The sequence below is a fragment of the Phoxinus phoxinus genome (assembly GCF_949152265.1).
Source record: "Phoxinus phoxinus genome assembly, chromosome: 24".
Classification (NCBI taxonomy): Eukaryota; Metazoa; Chordata; class Actinopteri; order Cypriniformes; family Leuciscidae; genus Phoxinus; species Phoxinus phoxinus.
The window spans coordinates 20,134,536-20,150,327 of record NC_136899.1 but is presented as its reverse complement, the minus strand read 5'-3'; the positions used below and the strand labels follow the sequence as shown (position 1 = coordinate 20,150,327).

At 39.3% G+C, this 15,792-nt stretch overlaps 1 protein-coding gene across 2 annotated transcripts in view; it reads right to left on the bottom strand.

Annotated features, from left to right (window-relative positions):
• Positions 1-489: 489 nt before the first annotated feature.
• The window catches only part of gpr158a (G protein-coupled receptor 158a), a 108,898-nt gene continuing 93,595 nt past the window's right edge, over positions 490-15,792 (bottom strand). Inside the window, exons 8-12 of one of the 2 annotated variants that reach the window (XM_079601955.1) lie at positions 14,151-14,289; positions 6,512-6,617; positions 6,274-6,420; positions 6,040-6,123; positions 490-5,602 (exon numbers count right to left, since the gene is read on the bottom strand). In XM_079601955.1, the coding sequence (XP_079458081.1) occupies positions 3,668-5,602; positions 6,040-6,123; positions 6,274-6,420; positions 6,512-6,617; positions 14,151-14,289 (2,411 nt within the window). In that variant the 3' untranslated portion in view covers positions 490-3,667. The remainder of the gene's footprint in view (positions 5,603-6,039; positions 6,124-6,273; positions 6,421-6,511; positions 6,618-14,150; positions 14,290-15,792) is intronic. The other variant, XM_079601956.1, reaches the window with a different exon arrangement.

Sequence of the window (15,792 nt, the reverse complement as noted above, 5' to 3'; positions counted from 1 at the left end):
ATTCACTGGATTTTGAGATGCAGTCAAAAATGAATGTGATCTTGCAGTTGATTGTGGATGGCTAGGTTTTTGAACTAAATTAATGGAATGCACACACCACCAGAGAAAAGATAGAGTTATGAAATTTTGATTCAACGTTATGAGGTCAAAAAAATAAAGAGAGAAACATAAATGGATGAATTGTTCACAATAATGGCAACTTTAAATGTGCGAGTGAATCCTTAAAATGATTGAGGGTGTGCAGAAAACAGGAGACACATGCCTTGAAATTGCGACGATTGAAATAATGATAACCAGTGAAACATTTGACTTCAACCCAAATAGTAGAGCTATTTTTGACCAAAGGAATCTGTGATCTCCAGAAATATTAATGTCCAGCAACATGTAGGTGCATGTAGTCAATGTAGGTGCTTTATGCAAACCTTTTTTTACAAAAACAAACAAACATTCTTTCAAAATTCAGTCGACACAAAATTGGTTTTTGTAGAAATATTTATTGCAGAGGAGGTATTTTTATGTACATGCTATCACAATATTACACAATATAAATCTACCAAATATCTCCATATGTGTATGCTATAAGCTTGTCATAGAGCATTTAATATAACAAGCACATAATACAGTGGGTAGGGTACAGTTTCACTCACTATACAACTTGTAACAGTCCAAAAAAGATCAAAGATTCTTTTTAAAGTTCTATCAAGGGCAGTGAAACATCAGTCTTACTAATTTCTCATTATCATGCAGAAGCAACGAGAGTTAGCGCTAAGACAATACCGCGTTAAGTAGTAGGAGTGTTCCCCCAACACGTGACGCGCGGGGCCCAAGTAAACGAGCTAAATAACCAAAATCAATTCATAAATAGATAAATAATCACTTTTGTAAACTCCAAAAACTGAACTAAACATTGCACTAAGACAATGTAATAGGCAAGGTTACCATTAACATTAACAGGTCATGAGCTGAGTGCTTACATCGTACTACATAGAAATCAACCTGCAGATGAGTAAAACTTGTAAACTAGAGGGATGCACTACGATACAACAACCATTCCCAGAAACATTCTCTATGTAACAAAGTTGGTCAATTTTACACATCCATCTAGGCATACATTAAGAACGGACTCTGGAGAGTGTATTATTCTTACCAGAGTATGAGATGACTAGACAGTTTAGGATCTAGACAGTAGATCTATAGGTTGCTGAAAGATCCCTTTAGTGTACCTAGAAATCCATGAGCACATATCCTGACGAGGATAGCAGAAATTCTGGGTTCTAAATTATAAACAGATTATATAAATGTTGGAAGGTGGTGAGACTCTCTTGATTGCTGCTTTGTAGTCAATAAAATACTACCTGGGTCATTCTTACTCCGCTGTACAGTTTGTATCAAATATTAAACTCACAATGTTTAAAGAGGGAAATAATATATGCATAAAAATAAAAATAAATAAAAAAAAGGTTCTAAATGGAACCTTAAATGGTTCCAACCCTAGGAGTTTCAATCATGGGATTAATTTTTGGATTTACTTTGAATTAATTTAGTTTTACTTATAATAAATAGCCCATTAAACATGAACGTATTATGCAATTATTAAACACATTTCTCCTTATATAGAACCTTTTTTTTGCATTAAAGGCTCTTTAAAATTGAGTCAAGAGCCCCAGGGTTCTATATAGAAACCCATTAAACCTTAAATTCTTCAGTGATAATTAATCATGTCAAGCTTGACCAGAGCATATTTCTGAAAGTCTGGTAAAAGACTAAAAGTAGTGCAGAACAGGAATGACCCACTGTGTTAATATAACATGGGAAGATACCCAGAGATCATTGGTAAATTTACCCCACTTAGAGAGATGGGAGTGTGACATCATTTGATTCTTTCACAGAATGTCAAGAATGATATATTTAGGTACATTTTTTTTTTTACCTCTTTGGTTCATATAACATATATACATGGTATAACCTTTTCTTCTGTATTCTTGCTAATTCATAGTGTGCACATACAAAACACAAGAATCTGTCAATACATTAAAAAAAACATTTAGTTACTGTAGGATTGGGTCAAAACCATTTGCAATTGCAATATGTCAACATTTATATGAATATTTCATGGGCATCGTACTGTACAGCAGTTCATGCCTCATGTGTTGCGACACCATTACCTTGACATCATTACAGATTACCAATGACCATGAGAGAAGGCATACAAGATATGTTAACATTCCAACAATAATTCGGATAGATTGTTGAATTCACATCAGTTGTCTCAGGGGATGTTTCAAAATGTTCTTCTAAGAAATCGATACAATTTTCAAAAAAAAAAAAAAAAAAACCAACGATACTGTAAAAGCTAGATTTTTATTTGTAAACTGATGCAATCATCATAAAATGTTATAGATGACAGACACATGATAAAGAAATTGAGGCTTGGGTCAGAATTTGATATGAGATAGACTGGAATTTGATACGTTTTGTATATTATCATGAGTGTTCGAATTGTAAAAGATAAAAAGGAAAGACATTATAGAGGCAGAAACCGTAATGATTGTGCCCTACGCTGAGAGAAATTATATCTATGGTCCCATGAACTGAGCAGTGGACTTTTTCCCCCTAGCATACCCCTTTCAAAAAGCATTTACAATTTTGCAACATTGCTAATATATAAACTAAACTTCATTTCTTTTCAAAAATAAGATGCTGATTTTCATCAAGTGTTTCAATAAATATTTATGGGCTATGACAAAGGTTTCACATCTCCCAATACAAAGTAAGACTGGTACAGGACTATTTAAATAGGCACATTCAGGATAATATGTCAGCAAATTTGGAAGCATTGGAAATGTTTATTTTTTTTACTAGCTTGCTTTCTAGTCAAGAAATCTAAAAAAAGTGTTGCAAATGTGCACATAGTATGATCTCACTGCGGAACGGCATAAAACACCAAGGCCGAAAAGACAAACAAGGGAAAATATGAATGGAGTTATGTCCAGTTTACATCTGTCTGTCTTTCTTACTAAAGTGCTACAGGCTAATTTTCTAGCAGCCATATGAATTCGGCTCACTGTACAAATGTAGTGGTATTATGCTGTTGAGTTTTGAGTTCTTAGATTTATTGGATTTTACCGCTATCTTTGGCAAAAATGTTTTACTCAAACCAAACGATAATGTATTGATCAAATCAAAACAAGGAAATGGATCAGGCTTTCTCCATGACACGTCATGCATGGTCCACACTCTCAGGAACTTGTACAATCTTTTGTGGAAGCCAAGTCAAGGAGGAGCTACAGATGCAGCTGTTATGAGGGTTCAAATGCTAATGAGTATACATGTGGTGAGTATAGGCATCTTGTTTACATTGCACATAAAGAGTTGCATAATTGTAAACCACCGTTTCTATTTAAAGGTTCAACCAATACTTTAGAATCTGGAATGCCTGGTGAGTTGTTGCATTTTTGTATTTTTTTTTCTTTCTTTTTTATTCAAAAAAAAAAAAAAAAAACACAAAGGGAAACCAAAAGGTTGAAGAGAAAGGCAGCTTGTGCGACTTGTTGATTTTCTTCTCCAAATCACCAAAAATTCTATTAAAGTTTATATTCTATGGTGTATTTATGAAAGAAAAAGCACATATAATGATAACTAACTAATGGTTCACTCAGGTAAAGTGTCATGCTTTTTTTGTTGATGATTGGTCGTCATATTCCCAAGGACAAACATCAGCCATTTTAACACCACTAGTAACTCTGCCTTTGGAATTAGAACTTATCGGTTTGCTAGTAGATGAACTGGTGCTCCTGTTGACTTCTTTACTAGTTGCGGCATCTTCATAATCCCAAGGACACACATCTGCTTGCTTGCCTTTTGCTAATGCAACATTAGGGCTTTTTTGTTTTTCCATTGAGGCAATTTCCTGACTACTCTCAACATCCCATGGACAAACCTCAGCCAGTGTAGACTGGCTGACAGGTCTTTCTTTCGTCTTGCCAGAGGTGAACCTGTCTTTTTTGTTTGATTTCTTTTTGTCATCATCTGGATCCTTTGTGTTCTCTCTTTCCATCGCTAGTATTCTGACAGGGGAAGTTCCCTTCTTTATAGCAGGGGTCTCCTTTGTTTTAGAAACCTGAGAGGAACAAGGGGTCTTTTCAGAGATTGGACCCGAGACAGTCTCATAGTCCCATGGACACACTTCTGTTTTAGGGGGCGGCTGCAGTGAGCTGCCTGTGGATTTAGTAGGCTCGGGGAGAACACTCTTTACTTTGCCCTCTGTAGGTGTACTACCCTTGCCCTTGACTTCAGTAGGCGAGGAGCTTATTTTGCCTTTGATCTCAGCTGGTGTGGTGCCCTTTTTTGGTCTGCTCTTATCAGGGGAGCAAGCTGAGTCTTTTGGCTTGCTCGACACTTCCTCAAAGTCCCATGGACAGATGTCAGCTTTTAGGACCTTGGGGACCTCTCCGGACGCCTGGGGTTGGGTTATGGCAGGCTTACTAGTGGAGTGAGGTTTTGACACCATTGCCTGACTATGGTCCTCATTTCCTTCATCCCATGGACATATGTCTGTTCTATCTGCAACTTTCTGGTTTGGATGCCTGACCATAGAGGGTGACTGCTCTGTGCCTTTTTGCTTTTGTGACTTTGTCGCTTTGTTGCTACTTCCATGGACTGTGGTGGTCTGCTCAGGGGCAATAGACACATGTTTCTGGACCTTGTTTTCGGAGGGGGTCGGCAAGTCCTCCAGTTCCCAAGGGCACACCTCTGAAAGGTCATACAGATCTTTCCCCTTGGCTGTTTCTGAGCAAATGGAGGGCTGGCTTCCGCTCATTTGTGGCTTCATTATACCGGTTTTGGCAGCTGTCTGCTTGTACTCCACTGATTGGCTGACAATCATCTTTGGATAACCCTCCTTGTCTTCAGCTTCAGCTGAGGTCTTGACATCCTTGTTCTTTTGATTAGTTTTCTTTGTTGAATCTTCCACTGCTTGGGCTTTTCCTGTTAGACCAAGTGTTTTCTCTTTGGCACTGGCAATAACGCTTAGAGATTTCTGCAGCATGGATGTTCTAGGGTGGATAGGTTTCTTATCAGCTGTCAGGTTGTGAGCGCTAGCTGACTTGCACACCAAGGGAACTGATTCTGTTGACTCACTGGCTGCATCAATCCTTTCAGAGGACTTTTTGACCAGCTTCTTGCCCATTAGGGTTTCAAGGAGGGAGCCTTCTGTGGTTGCGACTTCCATCTTGTCAGTCATCGAACTGCTGGAATCCTCACTGTGGTCTCGAACATGGTCGTAACTGCTGTGGGACTTTTTAAGGGAGAAAACTTTGCTCTTCAAGGATTCGTCTTTGGCAGGCTTAACAGAGTGTGAGGGGTCAAAAGGGTTCTTTCTCAGGACACAGATGCTGTTGCGGGTACTCCCATGTTCACCCAGGTCCTTGTCCTCACGGCTACACTGACGACCCATTGACTCTGGAATCTCAGTTATGCGGCGCATGAGAGAGCGGCCTAGGCCCTTTTTGGAGCTGCGCTTCTTCTGCAGGTGAGGATTGTTGGCTAGCATCTTTTTCCTCTTGTATATCTCCAGCTGGGAGTAGAGTTTCTTCAGCTCTTCCTGTAGATTTAAAGACAAAACTGGCCATTAATTCACAACACATCTACATGTACAGTAGAAATGAAAAAATAAAATGATTCTAGTTACACTGAAGCAGACGCTCTATTGCACAGAAAACATGCAGAAGTCATTATATGCAACTACAGACAGTGCCTCGAAGACGTTAGACCAAACCAACATGCTGTTTTACACTAATTAAAGACAGGACAGTCTGGGACGGTGTCAAATATGAACATTTTGTGTTTTATTGTTAGGTCTGAAACAGCCTCTGAAGAACTTCAAAGCATTTAGAAAAGCCGTGTCAAAGTCAATCAACAAATATTATACCAAGTGCAGAACTTTATCCTATTAGCAAAGTGCCCTTCCTATGAACAAAATTTGGGTCTTCTGTGAGAGACTTCTTCAGCTCTAACAAACTAACAAAAACCTCTGCTCACGTTGGTACGTTTTTCCCAAAGACTGTCGCAAGACCTTACGCCACAGCCATTAATAGAACTTAGCTGGCCCATTTCCTCTGGTGTCTGCAATAAAAAACTGCCATGGCTCAGTATCTTCATCGGTTATAGGACAAGGGGTCAAAAGTTATTTGCAGATTATGAAATTTTAGTTAATTACTGAGGCAGGAGAGAGTCAAGAGGAAAAAGAAGCAGGAAAGAAAATAGGGCACCTACCCGAATATCCTCCGGATCCAGACTGTGCTCACTCCAGGCAGACGTGATGCTGCTATTCAGGTATGACCCAGACCGCCCCATGTCCAATTCATCTTCATAGGCCTCTGTAGCAATGTCATCCCTTAGATGTGTACCCGCAAACAAGAACTGTAGAAAAGGCATGGATTTTTAAGAGATTCTGTAAAATTTGATTTTAGCCAACAAATGATAGAAAATGGAAGCTGTTTGGTGGGTTTACCTTTGGCACAAGCAGTAACCCCAAAGTGACAGTCACTGTCAAGTGTGTATGAGCAAAGAATAGCATTAGCATCCAATCCGGGTGCAGCTCAGGGGCTAGAGTGAACCTGTGGGTGGATTTACAGAAACATTTATAATCACCTTGGCAAAAGGCTGAACAAAATAAAACCATTACAATTTCTATACAATACAATTTTGGGTACTTCCCAAAATAATTCAATTCGTTATCATAATTGGATCGTGGCTGAAACTGTGAAAAATCTGCGCAAGATGAGCCATCCCAATGTTTCTAGTGTCCTGTGTTACCCAGATTTAAATGGCACACAATGAGCACAAGACAAAGTGTCTTATGTTACCAAGGTTAGGTTAAGTAAGGAGAGGGTGAATATGCAGAATCAGAATGTATCTTTCTCTTCACTTTTGTCTGGTACGTGTGCATCATAGAAGTGACTCTGGTCACATTCAGAAACGTTTATTCAGACAACCAACTTCTTCATTAATTAAACTTATTTTATATGAACGCATACATAATTAAATAAACATACTGATGCAATCGTGATTGAATCATGACATTTCAAAATATGGTATGGACAGGAAACAAAAATGAAGACAAAAAAAAGTATGATAGTAGAGTATGTTTTAAAAACAATAATTCAACTAATAAAAACACGTTACAGCTTCCTGGCCAAATGGCAATTAATTTGCGGTGCTGTGAGTGGCGCTGGGCAGTTAACAGTGAGCCAACCGCGATGGTAGAGTCCCTATATAAATCGGGACTTTTCTTTTGACAAGCGACGTCATTGACATGCGACTGTTGTCCTGTCTACCTGCCGGCCTATCTGTCTGATGTCTGTCTTGGTCTCCCCCTTGGTCATCTATTCTGTGGTAGCACACAGAACTTTGTAACTGGGGCTTATAGGGAATGTTTTAATTTTAGAAGCCCCGTTGCGGCAGTAGCCCTGTTATCAGCTGAGGGCGCGCCCGGTTATCGGCGATCAGAGCCTGGGGCCGTGACTCAATGCTATTTATCAAAGGTATGTGACTACAATGAGTAATATATAAATGTTACTGTAGGATACGTTTATAAGTAGACATTTTTGTGTATTTCAGGAAGAGGCTTTCTAGCCGGGGGATAGCTGCCAGTGGGCGACATCAGCGCCGAACATCTGCTGTTTTGCTTACGTTTTTAATGTCACGATTTGTTCACGGATATAACACGCTAACGTCAACAACTGCGGCTGCCTTTTCACCCGGGACCTAGAATTAGTGGAACCGTGGTTTGCTCAAGTTAATCGGCAGCTGGTGATCTCTTTCCTCCTGTTATACCGTGAATTAGTTTCATTGAACCCCATATAGCCCGTTTCATGGTTTAAGTGTTGAGTGTTTGATGGACTGACACCACTGACTGTAATTGTTTTGGTCTATATTTTATAGGCTCATTGTTGTTTTGTTTGTTTATTTAAACTCTTGTATGGAGGCCTTTTTCTGCTGCTGATATACAAGAGCGTTATTCCTGATTTATTTGGGTTGATTATTTATTTGTTTTCATTTGTCTACCCTGACCAAAGATCGCTAGCTGGGGGTTTACCAGTGTATTGCAATTGTTGTGTGTAATTTGTTGATTTGTCACGTGTTTGTCTTTTGTCCAGGTGCTGAAGACCGCCAGTGGGAGCAGTGCCCCTAGCGGTGGTGGGTCCCGTGGTGTGTGCAGTGGTTGTGTGTGCACCAAGTGTGATCATTTCCCTTGTGGTGCGTGGGTGTGAAATTCAGCACGTGTGAGTGGGGTGTTGTGTTATGGATGCTCATTGCTCGGGCCACTAGCCTCCCACTGGTAGGTTTCAGCCCTATCTTCACCTCTTGGTTGTGTGTGTGTGTGTGTGTGTGCATTGTGACTAGAGTATATTGTGTGTTTGTTATTTGATTTGGTGTCAAGTACATTCTATTTGCTGTGAAATCTGTATTATATGTTGGTTGTGAAATTTTGAATCTTTGGAGTGACTCTGGTGTGCATGGCTCCATTGGTTTTACATTTTTATAAAAAGTAAAAAGAGAAATTAATAATAAAAATATATTTTTGTATTCGACCACTGTCTCTGGCTGATCCATTCACGAACCTGAGTGCCTTGTTAGCGAAAGGTCACTAAGTCTTTGGTTGTAAGTCCCATTGTGGCGTAGTCTGCTAGTTGTCTGGGTCTAAGCCCAGTTATATCTATTCCACCTGCCACATGTGCATAGATGTATTTTTTTTTCTTCAGTTTTATCTGTGCTGCCCTTCTGGGAGTCTGTCTTCACCGGGGACTATGTTTACTGTGAAGTTTGCAGCTCTGTTGCTTTCGGCTCTTTTAATCTGGTTAGAAATTGATGGTATTCTGAGATGACTGATACACTGAATAGCATGGACATGTCCGTACATATGAAGAAAATAAGAAAAAGGTTTTCCTCTCACTGTTGTTACATCACCTTCTGAGATTGCTGAGGTTAACTGTGTGTATGTGGAAAACTGTGTGTATGCTGAAAACACTGGGTGCCACAATACACTAATTAATGTTTATGATGAAAGGACATGGATGCTGTTACACAAGAATACAGATACTTAACTAACACTATCCCATGGCTCTGTACTACGATTAATTACTGTAGAAACAGTGGAGAGAGCACCAAGCAATGCAACACTTCTAAAAATCACATGATCTGCCTTTGAAGTCAATCGCCTTTATCTTGTGTAAAAGTTCAAGCTAAGTCCCTGCCTGAACGAGTGCCTCATTACCACTGAAGTTATTCATTCACTCCACAGCCCTAAACTGATTTTTTAGAAGGCAGTGGCGGTCCGTCGGACAAGGGAGGCAGATTTTCCTTAAGATTAATTTAAAATGCACATAAGAACTAAAAACTAAAACAATTATTCCAAACATGTGGTTTTACCACAGCTTGAATTCTAGGGAAGACTGACAGCATTTAAACAATAATATCAATAGTAAACTGACCTATCAGAATGGATATTCATTTGCACTTTATTTCAATGGTCCACTTTAGACATTCTACTTAGCATTTTTTGCAACTACATATCAACTTATTCTATACCCGAACCCTACAGAACATCAGTTTAACAAAACATCAACTTATATGTGGATCTGTACCTCACACACAGCTATCAAATGATTTGGTATATAGAGCACAAGTCATATGGACTACTTTTATGGTGCTCTTCCATCCTTTTGAGCTCCCATTCAAGTACCGTTCAGGCTCAACCCTGCTTAGCTTCAGTGGGAAATCGGGCAAGAGCTGCTCACAGAGGTTAACTTAAGCCACGTTTCCACCGCGGGAACTTTCCCCAGGAACTAGGAACTTTGGGGTGGTACAGGAACCAGGGTCTAAATGAAGTTCCGGGTAAATATTTCCCCCTCAGAAAGTCCCTGCTGGCGAGGTAGTACTTTTTCAAAGTTCAGGAACTTTCGGGGGTGGGAATCGTGCGCTGAACATGCTGATTGGTTGTGTTCACGCCGCATTTTGACTGGATGACTCCACGCAGCATTCTATTTTAACCGGCATTTTTAAAAATCTATTGCGGTTCGTGGCTTCATGCACGAGAGTTGTCCGTCTGCAAATATGGATTTTTTTAAATTTTTTTTTAACACAGCTGGACCGACGACAAGGTTACGTATTTGTGTAACAGGAAATTTTATGCGCGTTCGTCCCAGCCATCTCACATTCAATGTCTGCAATACATCACAAACACAACTGCAGCACAGTTTTAATCTCCTCCATACTAATTATAAATGTGGCGCTCAAAACTGATTACTGTGCGTCGCAGACTAGGAGGAACAGACGCGCGCAGTTTATAATCTTCCCGGTACTTTAGACCGCGGTGTAAACGCAGAAAGCAACCGGTCTGGGGCAAAAAAAGTTCCTGGGAAAGAAGTTCCTGGGACAAATTGTTCCGGGTAATTTCGGTGGAAACGCGGCTTTAAACAATGTGTTGAGATCACAAGCATCCCATGCTAAGGAGGACCATCTTCCAAAACACAACATGCATATGCAGCAGGGTTTTTTTTTCCACTGGTAGTCCGTATACCAACATCATCTGGCTTTTAGTCTAGTGTATACAAGTGAAGGCAAGCGCGAGAGATATTGACTTAAAGGGGACCTATTATGCAAAATTCACTTTTATATTGTTTGTTTTTTTGGACATAATTATGTGTACACAATCACCCAAATTTGGTAAAAATTCATCCACTCCATTTGTTATTTTCCCCATAAATCTGAAACTGAGGAATGTGCTCCCAATGTGACGTCACGACTGGCGACGAAATCTTCCCCCTAGCTTAGTCGTTTATCTCCTCGCCAGAAAAAGTAGCATTCAAGTAAGAAATGCATTCTTATTAAAGCTACTAAAGTTATTCAGTCAAGAGGGAATTTCTGTTTTTCTTTTGTTTAATTCAAATTAACAGAATATACATCAGTAGGTACTGTATATTACGCTGCAAATTTGCTAATTTTTCCCTGTTGTTTTCGTTCACAGACATAACCAACTGCGTTTATGTGTGAACTTTGTGTGTTTTTGATAGAGTTGGGGTACTCGAACTCGGACTCGGACTCGAGTCCGGTCTCGAGTCCAATTTTGAATGGACTCGGACTTGTCACGCACTCGAATGAATTTGTACTCGGACTTGACACGGACTCGGGACATTTTAGACTCGGAAAAATGTCCGAGTCCAGTCGAGTCCGGGCACTGGATGACACAAAACGAAATTTTGTGAATTTTTTTTATTTAAAAACGAAACGAAACAACGTTGTTTCAGCGTTGAGCATTGTAGCCAATCACAGTTAAGTGCATAAAATCAGTGGCAAATCAGAGGCGTTTTAGAGTCCGCATGCGAATAATTCGCTCAAAATGTATGTTTAGAATCAGCACGAGCTTTATCCTTTCGCAAATCCCCTCATAAACAACAAAGTCTCTCTAGACGCAATATAAATAAGATATTCACTGTGCAGTGCGGACAACTTCAGTCAGTGTTTATGACGAGAGTTTTAGGGAGAGTGCAGAACGCGGTAAGTGATGGCTTAAAGGGAGCGCTGTTGACAATCTAAATAGTTTTGTTTTTCATACTTCTAGAGGACCAGTGGTTACATTCACACTGTAAATTATAAATAGTGATAACTGCATTTAAATGTGGGATTGAATCCACTTAATTTTTGTCCTTTGAGTCATGAAATTGCGATGATTTGACACATAGCAACATAAGAACGTGATAACCATAGCAACATTTTGGCGTCTAATAATGTTATCATTTTTGTTGCATTTATACTTTAGTCATAAGTTTACATACTCCTTGCAGAATCTCCAAAATGTTATTTTTATATGTTTTTTAATAAGACGGATCATACATATTGTTTCTATTTAGTACTGCCCTGAAAAAGCTTTTTCACATAACAGATGTTTAATAGCCTAAATAAAATACAAACACAAAATAAAGACAAATTACATAGGCTCGATTTTAATATTGTGTCATTACCTGAATGATCCAGAACTTTTTTTTCTTTTCTTTTTTTTTTAATGGTTGAGGAAAAATCATCCAGCTCCTGCACATTCTTTGCTTTTCCAGCATCTTCTGCATATTTGACTCCTTACTAGCAGTGACTATGATTGTAAGATCCATACTTTCACACTGGTGACAACTGAGGGACTCATACACAACTATTACAAACCCTGCAAACATTTAGTGATGCACAAGAAGGAAGCATCCGTTAAGAGTCAAGAGGTGTAAACTTTTGAACTGGATCATTGGTGTAAATTGGTCTTATTTGTTTAAAAATGCATTCATTAATTTAGTCCAACCCTTCAGAGGCTAAATAAGATATTAGCATGTACAACACAATAAGAAAAATTTAAACATCATCATCTTGCTCAAAAGTTTACCCCTGGCTCTTAATGCATCGTGTTGCATTATTAAGCATTACCTTGCAGATTCTAAAAGATGTACAATAGGTAAACGTATGACTGTAACTATACATTGCAATCATTTTGTAAGGTTTAAAATATTAATTTAAGAGCTCAGTGTTGAGACCTTTCGCCGGGATTTGATTGACAGGTGATCTGACCAATTATAATGCAGATACACGCCATTACACGCCACAAATAGTGTGTATTGATTTCTTTTTTAGAAATTTGTGCTATAACTAGAAGAGATTATCAGTTCACGTGCTGCTTGAACTGAGGCCTACACATTAAAGCACCACAAAACAGTATTTATCGTTTGAATTTCATAAAAATTAAAAGAATTGAAAGCTGAGACTTTATTTCAAACCAAAAGTACCCTGCTCTGTTTGTTCGCACATTGTTAGTGTCCTCTTTGCTCCGACCGAGAACATGTGGAGTGAGAGAGGAATGGCTTGTCGGACGTAGCAACAGTAACCAAGAGGGGCGGGTCTTTGTGAAAGGTCAATTTCAAATCATTTAAATCTTTGTGGACTCGGCCGGACTCGACTCGGACTCGGATGTTAAGGACTCGGACTCAAGTCCGACTCGACCCTCTTTGGACTCGGACTTGGACTTGTACTCGGTTGTTAAGGACTTGGACTCGACTCGGACTCGACAAAGGTGGACTCGGACCCAACACTAGTTTTTGACATAACTTAATAATACTGTGTATATGACAGTTTAAGCTCAATAAGAACTTAGTTTAAGAGTGTACTCACAGTAGTCGATATGAACCGTGCCTGAGCGCGCTTGACCCCCAAACTCTGGTTCGATTGGGCTCGGGTGCGGATATGCATGTAGGGACTTATTTTAACGATCTAAGCGCATGGTCTAAAGCGCATGCCGCAAGTGCACTTAGAGCATGTCTGAATCCACTTTTGCTAGTTTAACGACAGGAAAAATGGTCGGCGCACTCAGCACATGTAAAAGAATGGTCCCTTTTAGTTTTATTAGTTGGCTAGTTTGTGTGCTGCTGTGTGTAATAAGCAGAGTGTATGCACGCTGTGAACCCACCTATACATGCACATTACTAACACGCTCTTTAAAAAAAACAATAATAATGTGCCATTGACTTAAGACCAGGTTTTTGTTGGTCAATGGCACAGTCTATTTCAGTTGCCTCAAAATAGTACTTGGATAGTATACTTTTCAATTAATTCAAATATTACAAGGCAACCGTGCCTAGTGTGAGTACACCCTAATGCTCACAGGACGAGCCGACTGACAGCCAGCTTTCTGTGTGCGTGCTTCGGATGTGTGCGCTCAGAAAACCATATATCAGAAGCTAAAACTGGTTTGACTTTAAATGATGATGAAGAACTGCAATGTCACATGAGTGCGAACGCAATAGTTTGAGGACCGACCACAAGCTGTAAAGGCACATCACTATCCTGGATAGGGGGCAGGGAGCACAAACTCATTTGCATTTAAAGATACATGCACTTAAACGGCATGGTTTTGCTTTCACTCAAAAATGGGCATTTACAACATGGTACAATAAATTATCTGCGGGGTAAAGAGCTGAAACTTCACAGACACATTCTGGGGACACCTGAGACTTATATTACATCTTGTAAAAAGGAGCATAATAGGTCCCCTTTAATAATGATAATGCATTTATGATAAGAGGGAAAGATGGAAGTCTTCGGTGGCAGTCACTCACCTTAAAATGTGGAATATGAAAGAGAGGATGAGCTCATTGTGCACGGCGATGGCCATGTAGCGTGGCTCATGAAACGCTGAGGGGACGGTCCTCACAGCAAAACAAAGATACACACCCCACAGAAGGAACAGGAACTCAGCTGTTTGTGAGAGGTAGCAAAGAGTTAAAACCCAAATGACTAGTACCTAGGACATACCAGTTCCCAGATCGACCAGAGAATGATGTGGATGTAAAAACCTTTCTGTTACAAACCAATATAGCGTTAGATTGAAAATACCAGAATGATAGAGAAAAAGACATTTAATGAATGCAATAAAAGACATCTAGATTGCTTGTATTCTCTGGACACTGCTTGACAGACAATTACAAATGAAGCTGTGGAAGGTTGTCCAAAGTTTTAAAGTTCCCCTATTGGCACACTCTATACAATGTCATCCAGTCAGCTGGCCTGACATCAATAAACATGTGTTCCCCCAGTGGAAATCTGTCATCTTCAATGTGACGTTAACTGGTCCAGGTGTTAGATTGGGCACATTCTAATTTGCCATGCTTGAGAAAAATACATCAGGATAAACATTTGTGTTGAATTCGATTCGTCACAGCCTGGCTGATGCTTCCTGTGAGCTCCGCTATATGTCTGCAATTAGTGCCAAGCCAGACTTGATTAATCACTTCCTTGGCTTGTATTTCAAACGTAATGACCTGCAATGGTCTACCACAATGGCTATGTCTGGATTAGCATACTTCCACATTACTCTTACAATTTAGGCAATGCCACTTAGATGCACGTCATTTGTCAGGACTCAGTATCTACAAGAACAGATTCTAGTTTTGTCATCACTTACTGAAAACTCAAGCACAAAATACTTATAATCAAGTCATAAGATTATAATAAGTTATTTTTGTCACATCAAAGACGATCACAGATTAACGATAGTATGAAACAAAGTCTCACTTTTTAAATTTGGTCATTTTTTAAAGAAATTTATACAATAAATACCGTTTTGTGGCTCTTTAATGCGTCTGACAGATCGCTGACAGATGAGCGTCAGTTTAAAGCTGCTCGTAAACCGATCATATCTTCCTTCTAGTTAGTTTATAGCATCAAATATACATGAATGAACATAAGAAGGAATGTTGTTTTAACTGCGGATAGACGTCAGTTTTTCAAGTTCAAATCCGCTAACGTTAATCTACTAACTCTCCTGACTGCTTTGTCGGACAAAAATTATGGATTCTGCGGATGGCGGATTATGATTGGTCAGATCGCCTGTCAATCAAACTCCATGCGAAGGGTCAATTAAACACAGACTTTAATTCAGTGACTTTTTTCACAGGGTGTTGAAATTAGTTAAAAGTGGCTGCAGGAAACATTTATAGTGCTTCATATTATTTTTTAAGCTTGGCAGCCCCGATATAAATTCACTTTCATTATATGGAAATGTGCAGTGTGAACATTCTACTAAACATCTGCTTTTTGTGTTCCATGCAAAACATAAAGTCACGGGTTTAGAACAGTATGAGTTTGAATGATGCCGTAAACTTGCTTTTTCTGTAAACTGTTCCTTTAGATAGTGCCTTGAAGAGATTCTCTCTGCTATCTTTCTTTAAAAAAGTATAATTTTTGGGAACATTTCATCCA